The sequence below is a fragment of the Ascaphus truei genome, chromosome 2 (assembly GCF_040206685.1).
Source record: "Ascaphus truei isolate aAscTru1 chromosome 2, aAscTru1.hap1, whole genome shotgun sequence".
Taxonomy (NCBI): domain Eukaryota; kingdom Metazoa; phylum Chordata; class Amphibia; order Anura; family Ascaphidae; genus Ascaphus; species Ascaphus truei.
The window spans coordinates 21,331,519-21,355,080 of NC_134484.1; the positions used below are offsets into that span (position 1 = coordinate 21,331,519).

At 49.3% G+C, this 23,562-nt stretch overlaps 1 protein-coding gene across 2 annotated transcripts in view; it reads left to right on the forward strand.

Moving 5' to 3' along the window:
• Positions 1–23,562, forward strand: part of TRAPPC9 (trafficking protein particle complex subunit 9) — a 953,009-nt gene that overhangs the window by 215,893 nt on the left and 713,554 nt on the right. For both annotated transcript variants that reach the window (XM_075581783.1, XM_075581782.1), the window contains one exon: positions 21,866–21,990. In XM_075581783.1, the coding sequence (XP_075437898.1) occupies positions 21,866–21,990 (125 nt within the window). The remainder of the gene's footprint in view (positions 1–21,865; positions 21,991–23,562) is intronic.

The window sequence follows — 23,562 nt, forward strand, 5'->3', positions numbered from 1 at the left end:
GTCGCTAGTTGTAAACACAATTTTCTTCTGAAAATCTCGTCGTGCAAAACGGCTGCAAATTGCACACGAAGGCAGCTAGTGGGCCCGGCCCCATTACGGGGCGGTTCTTGTTCCTGCAGCGCGCGCTATGGCGCAGCAGGCACTGGGGACCTAGCCTAAGACAAGCTTTCGAAAGTTCTCTGTCTTCCTCAGGTCAGCACTTCTGATATACAGAGATTCCAGGAGTTTCACACACATGTAAAAAACAAGAGAACAATCTAAGGCCAGGTCCTTAGTGCCTTCGCCCGTGCGGAGGCGTGCGCGGCCGTGACATCACCCGCTTGAAGCGGGTGCGTTTGTTGGCCATGGTACGCTCGCCGTCCGTGGCCATGTCTAAGGGTGTGCCAGTGAGGTCACGGAGCTGGTTCGCTTTCAATGGGCGAACCGCTCACGTGACCGGCCTGTCGCGCCAAGAAATCAGTTTGAACTGATTTCTTGCGCAACGCGTGCCCCTCTCCCTCGCGCCCGCATGCCGCATGGACACGAACACTGCCTTAAGGCAGTCGGTTGGCTCAGCGGCCTGCGTTAGCATGGCCCCACCATAAGGCAGAAGATGAGACGGCAATAAATGGATGAAAGGGTTACTGAGATATTTGGAGAGCATGTAGGACCATATATCCATCAGCGGTGTGAAGGGGTGTGCAGCGGGGGAGAAGTGTTTGGCATGAAAATGAAAGATATGGGAAACGTTACAAAAAATGCTGATCGTGTGTAGGAACCCAGAGTCATCTTCTTTTAGTGTCAACAGTCATTATCATTTTGAGTTCAAATGTTTTCCGTTCTTGAGTGCTTTTAAACATCCCTTTGAGGATTTTGATGTTTAAATCATGTGGGTTGGTAAAAATCCTATGTACTATGCTGCTTACCCATTGGGAGAAAAGTGCGATAAGAAATTAAAGTGATCATCATTATTAGTAATAGTATCAAGTGGAAACTCTATTTCAAATTGGACATGAAAGCGAGTGACGCCGGTGCCCTTTCTCGGGCGCTTCTTGCAGTTATAGAGACCTTCTTCGTCTTGCAAGAAAATAAATACAAAAAAATATGGCGAAAATGAAACACACTCAGATTCCATCTGAAGCCCCATTTTACTGATCTTCTATATGCCACCTTACATTGCATTCAATTTGTTGTGCTGTTATCAGCATTTCCAAACAGTGAGTCAACTTTTAATGACTGGGAGTGTACATTTGTAACTCACAAATTCACTGCTGACTACTCCTGTCTTCGAGCCAGTGGCCTGAGAGCAATCTGTTGGTGTGAATAGGATTCTTTTAGAGAGAGGGGAAAAAATAGTTGCATTTAGATTGTGGTTCTGTCACTGAGAGCGCTTTTGAATCAAAGAAAGTATGTTTTTAATGAAAGCCATCTTTTACACATTGCAGCACCAAGCAACTCTCAGGAACATAATAATATTACAAATACTCAGTAGTTGCTGTTTTTCTTTAGCAGCTGAGCATTGCGATAGAACCAGAATCTTTAAAACCAGATAAAATATTACCAGCTTTTATTTCATTAGGTATGTACAGGCATACCCCGCATTAACGTACGCAATGGGACCGGAGCATGTATGTAAAGCGAAAATGTACTTAAAGTGAAGCACTACATTTTTTCCATTTATCGATTCATGTACTGTACTGCAATCATCATATACGTGCAGAACTGATGTAAATAACGTATTTGTAACAGGCTCCATAGTCTCCCCGCTTGCGCACAGCTTCGGTACAGGTAGGGAGCTGGTATTGCTGTTCAGGAAGTGCTGACAGGCGCATGCGTGAGCTGCCGTTTGCCTATTGGGCGATATGTCCTTACTCGCGAGTGTACTTAAAGTGAGTGTCATTAAACCGGGGTATGCCTGTATGTCTTTATTTATATAGCGCCATTAGTGTACATAGCGCTTCACAGCAGTAATACACATGACAATCATATAAATACCAAATAATACAAATAACACATAATGGGAAGAAGTGCTTCAGGCATAAAAGTAATATTAAGGAAAAGGAGTCCCAGCTCCGAAGAGCTTACAATCTAATAGGTAGGTAGGAAGAATGTACAGACACGGTATGAGAGTGTATAAAATATTTTACCAGGAATAAAATACCTCCGGTTTTCACATATGTTAAGGGTGCAGAACATTGTGAGTACAACAATAAGTATGAGTTACCAATAGAAATGGATAATCGCAATAAATGTTTCGAAGTTTGAAAAAAAAAAATTTCATTCTAGTGAAATTCTTCGATTTCGCCAGAGAATCTATTTGCGAATTTAAATATGTAATCAGATGGTTTAAATGATGATATTTTTCTGGTATCACACGTGTTTTCTGAAGTTTCTCATCCCGTGGAGTGTTTAAGTGAATGGGTCTCTCTTCCTCTCCTTCATTTTACTGTGAAAGATTGGTGGGAATCATCTTTCAGAGAAAAGTAAAATAACAAGACGCAAGTCATGTTTTCAAGTTGTTGGGCGATGGATTAAGGGGGAATGCGAGAAACTATAAAGACTTGTAAAAGCATAGCACCTCCTTCCAACAAACATGGTTGGTTACATGACAAATTGATGAAAAGATTTAAAGAATACATGATATATATATATATATATATATACATGATTATATATATATATATATATATATATATATAATGTGTGAATATATCATGTATATATATCATGTATTCTTTAAATCTTTTCATCAATTTGTTTTTTCCCAAAATAATATATATCATGTATGTGTGTGTATATATATATATATATATATATATATATATATATATATATATATATATATATATATATATATATATATATATATATATATATTATATATATATACAGTGGTTGACAAATCACCAAAAAATCTACTCGCCACCTAGTACCAAACGTGTGCTGCTTTGGCCAATATTTACTCGCCCGGGGGTTAAATCCACTCGCCCGGGGCGAGCAAATGTATAGGTTTGTCGAACACTGTATATATATATATATATATATATATATATATATATATATATATATACATACATACACATACATGATATATATTATTTTGGAAAAAAACATTTGAAGCAAAGGGTGGCATTGTGTGCTCATTTGCATGTCATTTCCCAGAATCCATTGTGGAATTACTGTGTGCTGGGTGATAATGGTGAAAGGCAGGGTTTCAGACCTGTCTAAGACATGCAAAAGAGCATACAGTACTATTTCTGTCTGTGTGTGTACAGAAAAGTATGAAGTAGCGCCTACTGCCTATAAAACCCCTACCAAACTATAGGATAGGTAGACTATATTTACTCTATTGCTGACCAATGGGACAATAAAGTGGGTGCAGACTGATATAATACAAATTCAATACTTAATATACCAATAATACACAACCAATGCATATAGCCAATGCCAATTGGTTGTAAGTGTGAATTTTTTTTATATAATAAATATATAAACACATGTAGCCAGGTCCCCCTCCTTTGTCCCCCTCGCACACTCACCCCCTCCTTTCCCGTTGCGCGCGTGGTTGTATTGCGGCCGGTTGCTAGGGAAGCATATCGGGCGGTTGCCGGGGACGCGAGCGGCGAGCAGGCCGGTTGCCGGGGACGCGATCGGGCCGTCGCTAGGGCCGCGATCGCGTTGCCACCGGCCCGGCGGCTAGCGGAGCAGGGCGCCGCCATGACAGTTAGCTCGCGCATGCGCAGGAGGCCAGCTAGCGCAGGAGGCTCCAGATAGCTCGCGCATGCGCGAGAATAGACGGTCAGCCCCCAGGGTGCATAGGGGCAGAGACACCTGATGCCAGGGAGCCAATCAGAGGGCCAGATTCCCCTGCTAGCAAGGAGATACATTTCGCGGGGTTTTGCAGCCACGCACTGACTCAGGATCCGGACCAGTTAGGGGTAGGAGGTGGATGCAGGGGTGAGTGACCCTCTGCATTAGGCCAGCAGCCCCCAAGGTCCCAGTTAGGTCCTGAGCCATCTATTAGCTTGTGGAGCTTAGGGACAGGCCCTAGATAGGGACACTGCCCCATTTATTGGTTGAATAGACAGGGACACAGTGTTGAAGCCGTGCGGCCCTGTGAGGTGGGTTCTGGGCTCAGAACACCACCCAAGACCCTGCGACAAGGAGTGACATTGTCGCGCTGGACTTTCAACCCACGCGGTGTGGAGGACCCCGTCGGATCGTGTGGATTTATATCGCGGTACCCGTGGCTGGAGCCCGGGCAGGTAACCTGCAACTCACGTGCACCAACCAGGCCTATCACCAAACATAGTGGCTGCGCAGTCACACACACACATGTACAGTGGTATTTGACTTCGAGAACACGAGACATTTGGGTGGGGGTTACTGGACACAGGGTGGGGTCACATTGTGGGTGGTTAGCGTCCGCCGTGACGCCTAGAGGTGCTAGCGTCCGCCGTGACGCCTAGAGGTGATAGTGTCCGCCGTGATGCCTAAAGGTGGTAGCGTCCGCCGTGACGCATAGTGTGGTTAGCGTCCGCCGTGGCGCATGATGCTGTTATGCTGTTTTGATGTTATGCTGTTACGTGATTTGTGTGTTTCCATGCAGTAAAGCCCGTCCTGTTTTATATTTGGTAGTGTTGTGTGGTTGTTCCTGTGAGGGCCTCCTCCCACTCCGTTGGGATCCCTCCCAGGTGGAGGCGTTGCACCTAGAGATGTATGATAAAGATGTACCCCAGGTTCCCCAAGCGGAGGCTTAGGCTCCTGAGAGCCACACAGGTTGCACAGCAAGTAGTAGCGGCGGTAGTCATAGGGAACACCCGTTACATTTGGAGGCGCTGCTGAGAGTCAGACCTGGGGTGCCCGAACTCAGTAAAAATGTCGTTAGGTTACACGTTACCTTCCCGCCAAGAGGTGTACACGTGGGCGGTAAAAAGGCAAGTCCCGCCCTCACAAACCCTTGCTGTAGGACAGGTGCCCGCCAATGCCTCATCCTATGAACTATGTTTAATCCTAATGCAGTACCCAGGCTTAGAAGATGCCAGAATCTTGGGTCGCCGCTCCGACCCCGACGGGTCATGGTGCACCGTATTAATCACTGGGGGATGTGAATTGTCGCCCCAACAAGGCCCATCCAACTTGCGTTTCCACGGGGCCCTCAGCTCAGGGTGTCCTGTTATATATCCTGAAATGCCGATAAAACCCGAACCCTGTAGCCCCCGGACAGACCTGCTAGAGACTAGTATGAGCATGTCCCTGTCCCCACCAGAAAGTATATGTGGGGATGAGGCCAGTGTATTATCCTGTGCTAATTGTCGCTCAAGCAGACGGAGCTCCAGCCCCAGTAGAATGGGAGAAATACAATTACTAGCCCAGGCCATCCAACAACTGGGTAGGCCCAAGCACGAATCCCCTTCCCCTCAGCCATACCGCAAGTTAAAGCTCTTTTCAGGGGTAAACCCTACTCCCACTGGTGAAGAGGCTTTTGATGTTTGGAAGGAATATGCTTCACAGGTACTGGAAGAGTGGACCTGTCCTGATGAGGTGAAAAGACAACGAATCATGGAGTGCCTGCGCCCGCCTGCGTCCACTACCATCAAGATGTATAAAGATCAGCATACGGGGGTTACCGCACATCAGATGATGGAGTCGCTTACCCGGGCATATGGTAAGGAAGATGATGTGAGTGAGCTATGGACTAAGTATTACAATCTCCGCCAGAAAGAGGGGGAAGACCTATCCGAGTTCATACAACGGATCCAATTGCTCTTGTGGGAGCTACGTTCCCGCCAAGTCATCAAGGCCTCAGAAGTAAATGAGTATAGGCGCACTCAATTCCTGCGGGGAGCCATACCCACGCACCATATCGTGATAATGATCAGATGCACGCTACAGAAGGGAGACCCCCCTACTCTAGAAGACCTACTGGATGAGGTGAAGGGTCATGAGGCCTATACTAGGTTGCATACGCCCAAGAAGGCCAAAGACCCGCGCAAGGATGAGACCAAGGAAGCAACAGTGCCCAAAGCAAAGGGGAGCAAGAGCGGTAAGGATACGGCCACCCCGGAGGTGCCTAGGTCCGCTCCCAGGTCACTTGACGGTCCGGGTCCCCGCCCAGACTTCCGTTGCTTCAACTGTGGCGAGCAGGGCCATGTTGCAAGGAACTGTTCAAACCCCACTAAGGCCCAGACCTACACCGTGACCGTGCGGAAGGCAAGCTCGTCCCTATCAACCGTACCCGAAGATGTTGCCGAGGAGTCGGGGAGGCCTTCCACGGAGGAGACGCCCCCGGCCGATGCTTACTGCCGAGTAGGGCCCACCGCTGTAATAAGAGTCGTCGTGGAGGGGATATACTCTTCAGCACTTCTGGACACTGGATCACAAGTGACCATCATCTACCGTCCATTCTACGACCAGCACCTCAGCCATCTTCCCTTGCAGTCAGCCGAAAAGATGAAGTTATGGGGACTGAGTAAAGATGATTATCCCATAGACGGAATAGTAGCGGTCAAGCTGGATATCTTGCAGTTGAACACTAACAAGTCGCATCCCATGCTGGTGGAAGCTTTGGTCTGTCCAGAGGCTCGAGAACATCCCAGTGCCCCCATCATACTAGGCACGAATGCCGATATTGTGAGGTCGGTGATTCGCTCATTCCTACAAGAAGCCGGTGAGCTACCGTTGTCATCCCTGAATATAGCCCCTGGCCTGCGGGAAGAATGCTATAGGGTGGCGTATGAGGAACAGTATGGTGAAATCTTTAATCAAGAGCGAGGGTTATTGCAGATTCCACCAGGGGGAGTGAGGCACGTGACCGCGCTGATCAAGTACCCCAGTCGGCACGAACACGACCGATACTTCTCGCTAGAGACCCTCCCCGAGTCTGAGAATCAGTGGGGATACCGAATGATACCTGAAGTACGGGATTGGCCATCTACCGTCCCCAGGAAGATTACTGTGTCTATCCAGAACATGTCTCTCCATACCGTGCCGCTAGAAGTAGGACAAAGGTTGGGTAGAATTTATCCTGTGGATCCTGTAGACGACCCAGTGACCGTTCACACTGCCCGTGTGGGAGAAGAGGCCGAGGCACTACAATTCGACTTCGGAGAGTCTCCCCTGGAAGAAGCATGGAAAGAGAAGCTATGTGCTCAGTTGAGAGAGAGACGAGATGTGTTCTCTACTAGTGAGATGGACGTGGGATGCAGCAGAAGCGCTCAGCACACGATTCGTCTGAATGATGACACGCCATTTAGGGAAAGGTCGCGCCGCTTAGCTCCCAGAGATGTGGAGGATGTGCGGGGTGTCCTGAACGAGATGGAAACGGCCGGCATAGTGACCGGATCTCGGAGTCCCTATGCCTCACCGATTGTGGTGGTACGAAAGAAGAATGGGTCTGTTCGATTGTGCGTGGACTACAGAACATTGAACAGACGTACTGTGCCTGACCAATACACGCTACCCCGAATAGAGGAGATTCTCAGCGCACTGTCCGGAAGCCAGTGGTTTAGCGTGTTGGACCTTCGATCTGGGTATTACCAGGTTCCGATGAGCCCTACTGATCAAGAAAAGACGGCGTTCGTCTGTCCCCTGGGATTTTATCAGTTCACTCGGATGCCCCAAGGTATCTGTGGAGCTCCAGCCACTTTCCAACGGCTTATGGAAAAGACGATTGGAGATATGTGTCCGCGTGAGTGTTTGGTCTATCTAGACGACATAATTGTGTTCGGAGCCACCCTTGAAGAACACGAGACTAGGCTGATGAAAGTATTGGATCGCTTAGGGAAAGAAGGTCTGAAGCTCTCATTGGATAAGTGCCGCTTCTGTCGAACATCGGTCACTTATGTGGGTCATATCGTGTCCGCAGACGGAGTGGCCACCGACCCGGCCAAGGTGGAGGCGGTGGTGAATTGGCCAAGACCCGAGAATGTGATGGAGCTGAGGTCATTTCTCGGGTTCTGTGGATATTATAGAAGATTCGTGGATGGATACTCCAAGAAGGCAGCTGTGCTGAACGATCTGCTGAAGGTCTATCCAGAGGAACCCAAGCAGAAGAGGACCCCCCCAAGGACCCCCTTCGGGGATCGGTGGACGCCGGCTTGTGAGGAAGCATTTAAGAGGCTGAAGAATAGTTTAACAGAGGCTCCCGTTCTAGCATATGCTGACCCGGAGAAGCCTTACATTCTGCACGTGGATGCCAGCCTCAACGATTGGGAGCTGTGCTACACCAGAAGTACCCCACTGGACTTCGTCCTGTGGCATATGCAAGTAGAAGTTTGACTCCCAGTGAAAAGAATTATCCAGTTCACAAATTGGAGTTCCTCGCCCTCAAATGGGCCATATCTGACAAACTACATGATTACCTATATGGGGTCACCTTCGAGGTCCGAACAGACAACAATCCGCTGACCTATGTACAAACCACGGCCAAATTAGATGCGACCGGTCACAGATGGTTGGCCACCCTCGCCAATTACCAGTTTTCTATGAAATATAAGCCTGGACCTCTCAATATAGGAGCCGATGCTCTATCTAGGAGATCGGGACTGGGCGAGACCGCCGACGATAGCCCTTGGGAAGAAATTCCAGGACCAGGAATGAGAGCTATGTGTTCCACTGCTGCTATTGTAAACGACCGAGTGGCATTCTCCGAGCTACGAGTAGTGGATTCTTTAGGGTGTCGACCTAAAGCCCTTCCAGAAGCTTACTGCCACCCTGATGGCATGGGTCTAACACAAGACGTCATCTTCACGGTGAAGGAACTGGTACTAGCACAGACACATGATCCTGCGGCTAAGGCTGTCCGAGAGGCCCTACACAAAAATGACTCTGCACTGGTGAAACGGGCTCCTCGCGAGGATGTGGGTCTTCTCATGAGAGAATGGGATAAGTTTGAGATGGATAACGGCCTACTCTATAGGGTTGTTCAATTCCACAATCATCCTGACCGTCGACAACTATTTCTACCTCGGCGTATGCAAGGTCTCGTTTTAAGATCACTACATGATGATCATGGACATTTGGGGGTGGATAAGACCTTGGGTTTAGTGCGAGACCGGTTCTTCTGGCCTAGGATGCGGGAGTCAATTGAACAACACTGCAGAAAATGTCTACGTTGCATTCATAGGAAGACCCTTCCCACCCGTGCTGCTCCAATGGGCCATCTCAAAAGTGCTGGGCCTATGGATTTAGTTTGTATGGACTTTTTGTGCATAGAGCCAGATTCAAAGGGTATAGGAAATGTGCTAGTAGTGACAGATCACTACACTCGATACGCTCAAGCCTTCCCCACGAAGGACCAGAAGGCTACCACAGTGGCTAAAGTGCTGTGGGAGAAGTATTTTGTGCATTATGGTCTGCCCAGCAGGATGCACTCTGACCAGGGACGGGATTTTGAGAGCAAGCTGATCAAAGAGTTGCTAACACTGTTGAACATTCAAAAATCCAGGACTACTCCCTACCACCCAGAGGGAGATGCGCTCCCTGAAAGATTTAATCGGACATTGCTGGACATGCTAGGCACTCTGAAAAATTCCCAAAAAGGAGAATGGAGTAAACATGTTGAGGCCTTGGTGCATGCCTACAATTGCACTAGGCACGAGTCCACCGGATACACCCCATACTTCATGATGTTCGGGAGAGAAGCCAGACTGCCAATCGACATCCGCCTACGGGTATCTACCGACGGGATACCCAACATGGCTCATTATCGATATGTGCAGAGACTCCAGGACAGTCTGCACCGTGCCTATCAGTTAGCTGAAAGAGCCACCGCTCGACTGAATGCCAATAATAAAAGACGGTACGACCACAAAGTACGCTATAGAGCGCTCCAACCAGGAGACGCAGTTCTCCTACGCAACTTAGGGATTCCAGGCAAGCACAAGTTAGCTGATCGCTGGAGGGAGGGGCCTTTTCAAGTAGAGTCCCAAATGCCGGGCCTCCCTGTTTATCGCATACGTGATGTGAATGGCAAAGTAAAAGTTTGGCACCGAAACCACTTGTTACCTATCTCCCAACTGGGAGAGAGTGAACCTGAAACAGAAACAGTAATGAACGACAGTGAGCCTGAAGAGGCTATTGCGAATCCCGGCCCCATAGATGAGACCATTCAGGATCCTTTGGAGGGAACATCCAACAGAGACTGGTGGGCACCTCCCGAAGGCGCAACAAGTAAGGGGCCAGCTGACAAAGTACCTCCATTGGAATTTTCACCAAGTAATCAATCACTAGATCCTACCACTCCGAGTTTTGTGCCTCAAAGAGACAATGTTCAGTTGCAAAGAGACTTTCCCCAAACTGGTTCACCCTCTGCCAGAGAGTCTAGGCCTCAAGCCTACGATGGTCTGTCTCAAGAGGAAGAAATGGAGACTGAGACTCGCAGGAGTCAGAGAGTGAGACGCCCTCCCACTAGAGTGGCTTATGATTCATTAGGGGCACCTCACTATGAGTCTCAGCAGCAAGCTAAAGCCAAGCTAGCCTCAGTTATCAATATGTTTGTTGAACTGTACAATCTCGTTTAGAGTAATCGTTAAGTTGTACTTTAACACTGCATTTTTATTATATAATTTTTGTACACTGTTGGAAGGTTATGTGGTTCAAGCGAGGACGTTGGAGTTTTCACCAGGGGGAGGATGTAGCCAGGTCCCCCTCCTTTGTCCCCCTCGCACACTCACCCCCTCCTTTCCCGTTGCGCGCGTGGTTGTATTGCGGCCGGTTGCTAGGGAAGCATATCGGGCGGTTGCCGGGGACGCGAGCGGCGAGCAGGCCGGTTGCCGGGGACGCGATCGGGCCGTCGCTAGGGCCGCGATCGCGTTGCCACCGGCCCGGCGGCTAGCGGAGCAGGGCGCCGCCATGACAGTTAGCTCGCGCATGCGCAGGAGGCCAGCTAGCGCAGGAGGCTCCAGATAGCTCGCGCATGCGCGAGAATAGACGGTCAGCCCCCAGGGTGCATAGGGGCAGAGACACCTGATGCCAGGGAGCCAATCAGAGGGCCAGATTCCCCTGCTAGCAAGGAGATACATTTCGCGGGGTTTTGCAGCCACGCACTGACTCAGGATCCGGACCAGTTAGGGGTAGGAGGTGGATGCAGGGGTGAGTGACCCTCTGCATTAGGCCAGCAGTCCCCAAGGTCCCAGTTAGGTCCTGAGCCATCTATTAGCTTGTGGAGCTTAGGGACAGGCCCTAGATAGGGACACTGCCCCATTTATTGGTTGAATAGACAGGGACACAGTGTTGAAGCCGTGCGGCCCTGTGAGGTGGGTTCTGGGCTCAGAACACCACCCAAGACCCTGCGACAAGGAGTGACATTGTCGCGCTGGACTTTCAACCCACGCGGTGTGGAGGACACCGTCGGATCGTGTGGATTTATATCGCGGTACCCGTGGCTGGAGCCCGGGCAGGTAACCTGCAACTCACGTGCACCAACCAGGCCTATCACCAAACATAGTGGCTGCGCAGTCACACACATATGCACAGTGGTATTTGACTCTGGGAGTACGAGACATTTGGGTGGGGGTTACTGGACACAGGGTGGGGTCACATTGTGGGTGGTTAGCGTCCGCCGTGACGCCTAGAGGTGCTAGCGTCCGCCGTGACGCCTAGAGGTGATAGTGTCCGCCGTGACGCCTAAAGGTGGTAGCGTCCGCCGTGACGCATAGTGTGGTTAGCGTCCGCCGTGGCGCATGATGCTGTTATGCTGTTTTGATGTTATGCTGTTACGTGATTTGTGTGTTTCCATGCAGTAAAGCCCGTCCTGTTTTATATTTGGTAGTGTTGTGTGGTTGTTCCTGTGAGGGCCTCCTCCCACTCCGTTGGGATCCCTCCCAGGTGGAGGCGTTGCACCTAGAGATGTATGATAAAGATGTACCCCAGGTTCCCCAAGCGGAGGCTTAGGCTCCTGAGAGCCACACAGGTTGCACAGCAAGTAGTAGCGGCGGTAGTCATAGGGAACACCCGTTACACACACATAATAAAAAATGTATGTAAATAAAAAATATGTAAATAAAACAAAATATGAGAATAAAAACCAGTCCCAATATACTGTCCTCCGGAATCCTTGCAGCCTGAATATGAGGATCACCAATCCCACAAAGATATCTACAAAAAGAGAAGAAAAAACAGGCGCATTCCTAGTGTATTAAAGTATATAACAAATTTATACGATTGGAACGAATATAAAATGTGCTCTCACAAACAGAGCTTTAAAATCAGCATGTATGAGATATACTCAAACCCCAACACTGCAGCATGGATCCAGCCGGAACTTCTTTGGAAAAGGTGATGCTTCTCTCTCTGCACACACTGGTCACAGTAGATGCTTGAACACTCTGTATGCCAGATATGGGTATTGCACACCCTGTGTACTTCCAATATGGTCCCTCCGGCTACAGGCACTCCTCCAGTGGTGGTCCGCTCTCATTACACCTCACGGTGTGGATCACGAGTTTGACACTTAGCCTCTATTGTTGAGGATACTGCTCCCTGGCTCTCCTGCGCTCGCACTGTAAAATTGGTAGCTACTGCACCCGCCACTCCAAACGCGTTTCGTCACGGATGTCTTCGTCAGTGGGTAATCCCCCTGGTCATAATCCTGCTTTTTATACAGGTTTCTAAACTGAACTGAACTGCGCATGATTTAAGCTTTAATTACTAATTTAAACAAGTGAATTCACTTAACTAATACATTGCTGGAAAGCAATCTAAGATGACATACTATGCCTTCTAGTTAACCTACAAGCAATTAGCAAACAATTACTATAGCATAATGGATAGAATAGATTGCACATATACTGAATATAACACAAAAATAGAAGGTACATACTATGCCTTCTAGTTAACCTACAAACAATTACTACAGCATACTGTAATAAATAAAACAAATACTCATATACTAAATAAAAAATATATGCAAAATATGTGATATATGTATGTGTGTATATATACAGTATATATATATATATATATATATATTTATGTATATATGTATATGTAGCACATGTTCCCCCTCCCCCCCTGGGAGATTATGGCTATGCGACTGCTCGGTGTAGTGCTTGTTACCTGCGTGGTACAGAAGAAATGAGTTTCCCACGATGGTGTGGGGGTACAGGGCAGACCTTTAGGGATCCCTCTGGTTCTGTTCTTCTCGGTGTCAGCCCCTCCAGATATAGGGGGTTTCAGCATTGCTGAAGGGGATCCCCGCTGTGACAGTCCTTATTCTCATTTACCTCCCTCCATACAGACTGCAGCGGAGCCAGAAGTACTGTACAAATGAGGATGTTCTTTATTACAGCAGCCACTGCTGGTGTTATTGCAGCGTATGCTTCAATTGGATAGGGTGGATCCCTGGCTTCTGGGTGGTACTGGCCTGCGGGTAATGATGAGGCCTGGCTAAATTAGATTAGTGACTCAGCCCATGAGGGCTGAGCACATGTCTCACTACCGGCCAGGAGGAAACACGCAAGCTCCTACCCCACGCAGGGGCAGGCTGGAACCAACTCCAAACACTAACTGAAGGGGCTGAACTTCAACGCAGCTCAAAGAGGGAGGGCCCAGTATCTGTTCCACCATTGGCTATCACAGATCTCTGTGTCAACTCCACTCCCGTCACTCAGGAATTCAGCATGAGGAGGGGGAAACCCCCATAGGATAGCCTGTCACTGCCAACATCTTATTAGAACTTACATGACTGGGTAACTGTCCTTGGTGATGATGTAAACTGAACTTATATGTTGGAAGGCCAATGATTATTTAGACAATATGGAAACAGAAGGGGAATGACATGGCTTCTGTTCTGTCATCAGTCACAGAACGATCACGTGACCGCTTTGGTACTCAATGGGTTAAAAGAGCATTTCCTTCCCCCTGCGTGGTTTCTGAGAAAGAAACGTACAGATGAAGGTGCCGCCGGTAGCAAAGTCTCCTGCATTAACCGGGCTAATAGGAAGCCACCGCGTCATCCATTGCAAATTCCTATTGGCCGGCGAGACGGGATTTACATACCAGGAAGTAACTGCCGACACCTTTCCTGGTATGTAACTCGGGCATCAGGGCTACCCAGAGTGGAAATGAATGTGAGAAGCCCCTGCTTCCCACCTATGTTGGGGGGCAGCGGGGGGGGGTGGGGGGGGGGAAGAAAGGTGAGGATTGCTTCTTTACAGGAGCAAGCCATGCCGTATGTTTCCCCATTAACTTGAGTGCCTGGGACCTCCTGCTTCCTGAAATACAGACCTCCAAAAGGGGGTGCCCGCAGATTCTGCAAACGTAAAGCTCCCACGTCACGCGGGCCAATAGGATGACGCATCATATGTCACCCCGGTTCCTATTGGGTGCGGGAGCTTTGAAACGCTGCAATTACGTGAACCGTGGTAGCCGAGCGGAGCGGCTACCGTCCCCTGTTGCGGAGGCAAGTATCTCCATGAGCAGGCGGTCCCCAGAGCTGAAATGAATGCGGTTCAGCTCCGCAGACCCCTTACTTCAATACTTCAATGTAAACAAATAATTGGGGGGGGGGGGGAGGGGGGGAAGTTTAAAGGGGCACGCAAATTACCTCTTTAAAAAAAAATCCGGATAACAAATTATGACAATCAGTATATTTTATTAGTGGAGAATTCCATCTTCATTTCACACTGGGTTTTTATCATGATAATTTTTTTTATTGTAATCCCATTTAGCAGCAGTGCATAAGTAATATGTAATTAAACCGAGAAGAAACAATAGGCTATTTTTAAACGTAGAAGCAGGCGTCCTCGTTTCTATTAAAGAACGTATTTTTTTGGTGGCTGCTGTTAACACTGTCACAAGTGCAGTTGTTCGGTGCCCAGGTGGTGTAATTCAGTTGTGGATATGAAAGCGACATGGATTTTTTTTTCCCAGCAGAGATTCAGTTGGACACAGAACATTATAGCAGGGCAAACATCCGGCTGAATTCTCCATTCCTTACAGCTAGTACCTGGAAGGATGATACTTAAACACCTAAGACCATAGCAGATTTTTTACCAGCATTGCCATGGATCCTATTATAGCCACATATATTCTGCCCCTCTCCTTGTTGAGACTATCAGATGAGTGTATTGGTGCATCTGCCCCCCTCTCCATACACTGTAATGCATTTTTGCCCATGCTTCTATCCTCTCTTCATGGATTTTTGGTACAGTATATCTTTTGGACATGTTTATATCTGATGTAGGCATGGCCAGAATGTACTGAACACGCCTTTGCAGCAATATCTGTGAGTGCAGCTAATACGGGCACAGCCAGGACTAGCAGGCCGTACATTCGCTTCTGCAAAGAGACAGGTTAGGGCCAGAGCCAGATCATACATTAACACGAGTGCTCAACTCCAGTCCCCCAACCGGTCAGGCCTCTAACTGAGCCTCCTGTGCTGATGCAGGGACTGATTGAGCCACCTGTGCTGAAGCTGGGATATCCTGAGAACCTGACCTGCTGGGAGGGGGGGGGGGGGGGGCTTGAGGACTGGAGTTGTGCCCTCCTGGATTATTCTCTTTGAACAGGGTTAATAATGTAACCAGGACACACAGTGACATATGGAATAACACCGCTTAGCAGATATGTGCCTGTTGTTTTAGACAAGAGTGCAGAGATTTCTTCTGTCTTTAGTTACTCATTCGTAACATCAGGGCCCTAATATACTTCAGTGAAGTCCCGCTTTAAATCCGTTGTTTTCCTTGTTGAGTATGGTGAGAAGCAGGGGCATGCTGGTTAATGATGCATTCACTTCCTTTTATAAGTATGTAGTACCCTGCTCCTAACAACATCTGGTGTGCAGGCACCTCTGTGCAGCCGGTGCGCAGGCGCCTCTGTGCAGCCGGTGCGCAGGCGCCTCTGTGCAGCCGGTGCGCAGGCGCCTCTGTGCAGCCGGTGCGCAGGCGCCTCTGTGCAGCCGGTGCGCAGGCGCCTCTGTGCAGCCGGTGCGCAGGCGCCTCTGTGCAGCCGGTGCGCAGGCGCCTCTGTGCAGCCGGTGCGCAGGCGCCTCTGTGCAGCCGGTGCGCAGGCGCCTCTGTGCAGCCGGTGCGCAGGCGCCTCTGTGCAGCCGGTGCGCAGGCGCCTCTGTGCAGCCGGTGCGCAGGCGCCTCTGTGCAGCCGGTGCGCAGGCGCCTCTGTGCAGCCGGTGCGCAGGCGCCTCTGTGCAGCCGGTGCGCAGGCGCCTCTGTGCAGCCGGTGCGCAGGCGCCTCTGTGCAGCCGGTGCGCAGGCGCCTCTGTGCTGCCGGTGAGCAGGCGCCTCTGTGCTGCCGGTGCGCAGGCGCCTCTGTGCAGCCGGTGCGCAGGCGCCTCTGTGCAGCCGGTGCGCAGGCGCCTCTGTGCAGCCGGTGCGCAGGCGCCTCTGTGCAGCCGGTGCGCAGGCGCCTCTGTGCAGCCGGTGCGCAGGCGCCTCTGTGCAGGCGCCTCTGTGCAGCCGGTGCGCAGGCGCCTCTGTGCAGCCGGTGCGCAGGCGCCTCTGTGCAGCCGGTGCGCAGGCGCCTCTGTGCAGCCGGTGCGCAGGCGCCTCTGTGCAGCCGGTGCGCAGGCGCCTCTGTGCAGCCGGTGCGCAGGCGCCTCTGTGCAGCCGGTGCGCAGGCGCCTCTGTGCAGCCGGTGCGCAGGCGCCTCTGTGCAGCCGGTGCGCAGGCACCTCTGTGCTGCCGGTGTGCGCTTGGTAGAAAGTACGCTCTTCAACAACGATTGCTGCAGAATATATGTCTGCATAAATCTCAGGAGTGTGGATAGATGACCAGATATAATTATCCCATGGTACGCACTGACCATGTGAGTGGAAGCAACCACGTAAAGAAACACAAATAGATACAATTCAAATAAATTAAGTTAGGTCCGCTCACGAGACCCCCTGCTCCAAACCTGTAATAAATAAATACAATGTGACAAACAGTCGCGCTGCAATACATGTTTTGCTGCTTGAACACCGTTTTCAGCAAATGTTTGTAAGTATTATTTTTTTTTTAAATGAATCATGTATACAGTACAAACAAGTTATGATGAGTATAACCGTTACAAAAACCCTCCACAGTACATGGTATAGCAATGATTAAGAACATGTACAGTATGAGCATATTTACACGTCTCAGACAGGTCCTCAAACCTGCCTTACCCCACAATAACACGGCATCCAATGCTTCCTCTGCAGGCAGGTCCTCAAACCTGCCTTACCCCACAATAACACGGCACCCAATGCTTCCTCTGCAGGCAGGTCCTCAAACCTGCGTTACCCCACAATAACACGGCATCCAATGCTTCCTCTGCAGGCAGGTCCTCAAACCTGCCTTACCCCACAATAACACGGCATCCAATGCTTCCTCTGCTCACAGGACCTCAAACCTGCCTTACCCCACAATAACACAGCATCCAATGCTTCCTCTGCACACAGGTCCTCAAACCTGCCTTACCCCACAATAACACAGCATCCAATGCTTCCTCTGCAGGCAGGTCCTCAAACCTGCGTTACCCCACAATAACACGGCATCCAATGCTTCCTCTGCTCACAGGTCCTCAAACCTGCCTTACCCCACAATAACACAGCATCCAATGCTTCCTCTGCTCACAGGACCTCAAACCTGCCTTACCCCACAATAACACAGCATCCAATGCTTCCTCTGCACACAGGTCCTCAAACCTGCCTTACCCCACAATAACACAGCATCCAATGCTTCCTCTGCTCACAGGACCTCAAACCTGCCTTACCCCACAATAACACAGCATCCAATGCTTCCTCTGCTCACAGGACCTCAAACCTGCCTTACCCCACAATAACACAGCATCCAATGCTTCCTCTGCTCACAGGACCTCAAACCTGCCTTACCCCACAATAACACGGCATCCAATGCTTCCTCTGCTCACAGGTCCTCAAACCTGCCTTACCCCACAATAACACGGCATCCAATGCTTCCTCTGCCCACAGGTCCTCAAACCTGCCTTACCCCACAATAACACGGCATCCAATGCTTCCTCTGCCCACAGGTCCTCAAACCTGCGTTACCCCACAATAACACAGCATCCAATGCTTCCTCTGCTCACAGGTCCTCAAACCTGTCTTACCCCACAATAACACAGCATCCAATGCTTCCTCTGCTCACAGGACCTCAAACCTGCCTTACCCCACAATAACACGGCATCCAATGCTTCCTCTGCTCACAGGTCCTCAAACCTGTCTTACCCCACAATAACACAGCATCCAATGCTTCCTCTGCCCACAGGTCCTCAAACCTGCCTTACCCCACAATAACACAGCATCCAATGCTTCCTCTGCTCACAGGACCTCAAACCTGCCTTACCCCACAATAACACGGCATCCAATGCTTCCTCTGCACGCAGGTCCTCAAACCTGCCTTACCCCACAATAACACAGCATCCAATGCTTCCTCTGCACACAGGTCCTCAAACCGGCCTTACCCCACAATAACACGGCATCCAATGCTTCCTCTGCACGCAGGTCCTCAAACCTGCCTTACCCCACAATAACACGGCATCCAATGCTTCCTCTGCTCACAGGACCTCAAACCTGCCTTACCCCACAATAACACAGCATCCAATGCTTCCTCTGCTCACAGGTCCTCAAACCTGCCTTACCCCACAATAACACGGCATCCAATGCTTCCTCTGCCCACAGGTCCTCAAACCTACCTTACCCCACAATAACACAGCATCCAATGCTTCCTCTGCCCACAGGTCCTCAAACCTGCCTTACCCCACAATAACACGGCATCCAATGCTTCCTCTGCACGCAGGTCCTCAAACCTGCCTTACCCCACAATAACACGGCATCCAATGCTTCCTCTGCACGCCGGTCCTCAAACCTGCCTTACCCCACAATAACACAGCATCCAATGCTTCCTCTGCTCACAGGTCCTCAAACCTGCCTTACTCCACAATAACATGGCATCCAATGCTTCCTCTGCAGGAAGGTCCTCAAACCTGCCTTACCCCACAATAACACGGCATCCAATGCTTCCTCTGCACGCAGGTCCTCAAACCGGCCTTACCCCACAATAACACGACATCCAATGCTTCCTCTGCTCACAGGTCCTCAAACCTGCCTTACCCCACAATAACACGGCATCCAATGCTTCCTCTGCTCACAGGTCCTCAAACCTGCCTTACCCCACAATAACACAGCACCCAATGCTTCCTCTGCTCACAGGTCCTCAAACCTGCCTTACCCCACAATAACACAGCACCCAATGCTTCCTCTGCGCACAGGTCCTCAAACCTGCCTTACCCCACAATAACACGGCATCCAATGCTTCCTCTGCTCACAGGTCCTCAAACCTGCCTTACCCCACAATAACACGGCATCCAATGCTTCCTCTGCTCACAGGTCCTCAAACCTGCCTTACCCCACAATAACACGGCATCCAATGCTTCCTCTGCAGGGAGGTCCTCAAACCTGCCTTACCCCACAATAACACGGCATCCAATGCTTCCTCTGCTCACAGGTCCTCAAACCGGCCTTACCCCACAATAACACGGCATCCAATGCTTCCTCTGCTCACAGGTCCTCAAACCTGCCTTACACCACAATAACACGACATCCAATGCTTCCTCTGCTCACAGGTCCTCAAACCTGCCTTACCCCACAATAACACGGCATCCAATGCTTCCTCTGCTCACAGGACCTCAAACCTGCCTTACCCCACAATAACACGGCATCCAATGCTTCCTCTGCTCACAGGTCCTCAAACCTGCCTTACCCCACAATAACACGGCATCCAATGCTTCCTCTGCTCACAGGTCCTCAAACCTGCCTTACCCCACAATAACACGGCATCCAATGCTTCCTCTGCTCACAGGTCCTCAAACCTGCCTTACCCCACAATAACACGGCATCCAATGCTTCCTCTGCACACAGGTCCTCAAACCTGCCTTACCCCACAATAACACGACATCCAATGCTTCCTCTGCTCACAGGTCCTCAAACCTGCCTTACCCCACAATAACACGGCATCCAATGCTTCCTCTGCTCACAGGTCCTCAAACCTGCCTTACCCCACAATAACACGGCATCCAATGCTTCCTCTGCACACAGGTCCTCAAACCGGCCTTACCCCACAATAACACGGCATCCAATGCTTCCTCTGCACACAGGTCCTCAAACCTGCCTTACCCCACAATAACACGGCATCCAATGCTTCCTCTGCACGCAGGTCCTCAAACCGGCCTTACCCCACAATAACACGGCATCCAATGCTTCCTCTGCACGCAGGTCCTCAAACCTGCCTTACCCCACAATAACACGGCATCCAATGCTTCCTCTGCTCACAGGTCCTCAAACCTGCCTTACCCCACAATAACACGGCATCCAATGCTTCCTCTGCTCACAGGTCCTCAAACCTGCCTTACCCCACAATAACACGGCATCCAATGCTTCCTCTGCTCACAGGTCCTCAAACCTGCCTTACCCCACAATAACACAGCATCCAATGCTTCCTCTGCTCACAGGTCCTCAAACCTGCCTTACCCCACAATAACACGGCATCCAATGCTTCCTCTGCAGGCAGGTCCTCAAACCTGCCTTACCCCACAATAACACGGCATCCAATGCTTCCTCTGCTCACAGGTCCTCAAACCTGCCTTACCCCACAATAACACGGCATCCAATGCTTCCTCTGCTCACAGGTCCTCAAACCTGCCTTACCCCACAATAACACGGCATCCAATGCTTCCTCTGCTCACAGGACCTCAAACCTGCCTTACCCCACAATAACACGGCATCCAATGCTTCCTCTGCTCACAGGTCCTCAAACCTGCCTTACCCCACAATAACACGGCATCCATTGCTTCCTCTGCACACAGGTCCTCAAACCTGCCTTACCCCACAATAACACGGCATCCAATGCTTCCTCTGCACACAGGTCCTCAAACCTGACTTACCCCACAATAACACAGCATCCAATGCTTCCTCTGGACGCAGGTCCTCAAACCTGCCTTACCCCACAATAACACGGCATCCAATGCTTCCTCTGCTCACAGGTCCTCAAACCTGCCTTACCCCACAATAACACGGCATCCAATGCTTCCTCTGCAGGAAGGTCCTCAAACCTGCCATACCCCACAATAACACGGCATCCAATGCTTCCTCTGCAGGAAGGTCCTCAAACCTGCCTTACCCCACCATAACACGGCATCCAATGCTTCCTCTGCACGCAGGTCCTCAAACCTGCCTTACCCCACAATAACACGGCATCCAATGCTTCCTCTGCACACAGGTCCTCAAACCTGCCTTACCCCACAATAACACGGCATCCAATGCTTCCTCTGCAGACATTTATTTATAAAATGTTTTACCAGAAGGAATACATTGTTACCTCTCGTTTTCATGCAAGTCCTGGGCACAGAGTAACACCCAGGGTTGTGATGGGTAATGACATGCAAATGAGAACCTTTGTTTTTTCTTCTCATCCACTTTAACATGGATCAGTTTGCGCGTATGCCTGCTTTTCCACACGGTTTGTCAAGCTTGGTTTAAAGACGCGCATGGTCCTATGTTAATACCCAGAATCCCTGGCTGCCTGCTGATCACCTAGTTTCCACCTATAATGTACAGTACATAGCTCTGTCATTAGCTCACTTTGGCCCTGAATGGCACTTCATCTTTAAATGCTTAGAAATTGAATTCCCCAAAACAAAGTGCACAGATTGGACACTGAAGGTCTATTGTCATTCATCAGAGGTCTTGTGTTATCTCTTATTTTTTTTTTTTTTAAAGACAATGATAATATAACTCCTTCTGTGCCATAACAAAGAAGCAGGCAACTGTACTTTTGTTTTTCTGAAGTTAATTTGATGGACATAACCATTTACCTCTCCACCAAGTTGTCCCATTTGATGAGCAGAGCGCTGTGACTGTGATTAACTCTGCCTCTTTGTTTTCTGCCAGACGGTATCAGTGTCAGCGGCCTCCCCATCTCCAGTCCTTTCCGGCAAGTTGTTAAGCCCCGAGTGGAAAGCAAACCTACCAACCCACCAGAAGGCAGCAAGGGCAGCGATTTCAGCCACATAAAGGTAAAAACATTGGTTTTATTTATGTGAAGACTTCTAGCGTTCATGTTTTGTTCCATTGTCGGATCACATGGTTGACTGAAGATAAAGCTGCTAGTGGTTGGTGTTGCTGTTTCAGCCGAATATTTGGTTCTGCTGTGATTACTTCATTAAGTTACATTTTGGTCTCTCCATTGGTGCAAATGAAGGTGAGCTTTAGATCTGTTGATCAAATCTGCATAAGGTGCATATAGTTTTCTTGGATGGTTGAATGGGGTAAAACAGGGCCTCAAAGTGTTGATTTCTTCCCCCTGCCTATGGCTTTGTGGTTATTATTTCCTTTATATCGGCAGTGCTTTTGAGCACCTTGTGCGTTTACCTGTTTCATGTTTCCGAGCGTGTTGGGATGTTGAGCTGATGCCATATGAGTGTTGAGATCAGTGGTTGGCAACATGATCTATTTCTTTATTTCAATTATTTTTATTGTTTTAGAGAGACATAACAAATATATAGTCTTGGAATACATGTGATGTTTTAACAGTGTCACTTGTCCATACAACAAAGGGCATTAACAGTACGTCATCATTACTGAAATAAAATAGTTGCTATAACACTGTTTTTGAATAAGTGTGGTCTGTCTTCCTATTTCCGGTTGTGTTAGGGAAGCAGCCGCTTCCGTAAGCGTCTCATGGGTTTAACAAAGGAAAGAGAAGAACGTAGAAAAGAAGAAAAAGAAGGGTGGAAGGGGTGGAAGGGGGGGGGGGGGGGTAGGACGAGCCCATTTGTCTGGTCTTTCTGTATTTATTTCTATGGGGTCTCTAGTTTCCTGGCCATATTTCCCAAATTTTGTGAAATTTGTCAGTTTTCTGGTTCAACTGTGCTGTGAGGAGCTCCTCACAACATGATCTATTTCAAAAGGGCATTATCCACATTTATACATAGTGCGCAGGCAGAAGGGGCGTGGCAGTCGTGGCTAAGAGCTTTTTCCCTGCTTCAGTTAGCTGCTTCATGCTGGTGCTCTGATTAATACTGTCCTGCTCCTCTGCTTACACTGGGAACTAGTGATTAGCACAGGAGAGGGTCAGTATTTATCAGCGCACTGTCATTAAGCAGCTGAGGGAACAGGGAGAAGCTACAACCCCTGCCAGCGACATCTCCTTTCCCTCTGCACTGGGGAAACCGAAAGAGTGGGCTGGGGGGGGAAGGTGTTTCGGGTTAGAGAGAGGGTAATTTACCGAAGGCTTTTATTTTATTTGCTGGGAAGCCGTTTCCCCCCATGATGAAGATTTGAGTCCTGTTTATTTAAATGAAGCTGATCGCTTCTCTAACACTTCAAAGCATCTTCACAGCCATAGGGTATGTAACGTATCAACTACCTGCTGGCCCCCCCTACTCTTTCTCCCTCCCTTGTTACTACATTGGAAGAAAGGACCCAAACGATTACCCACCCTTCTTTGTTGTTCAACTCCAATGGAATAGTGCCAACAGAAACCGCATCTTAACGGGGGCTTTGTGTGCACATTTTTCCCGTATAAACCATGTTTGCTTTTGAAATTGTACTTTTTTTTTTTTTTAAACTACAGTAACACGTTTTGC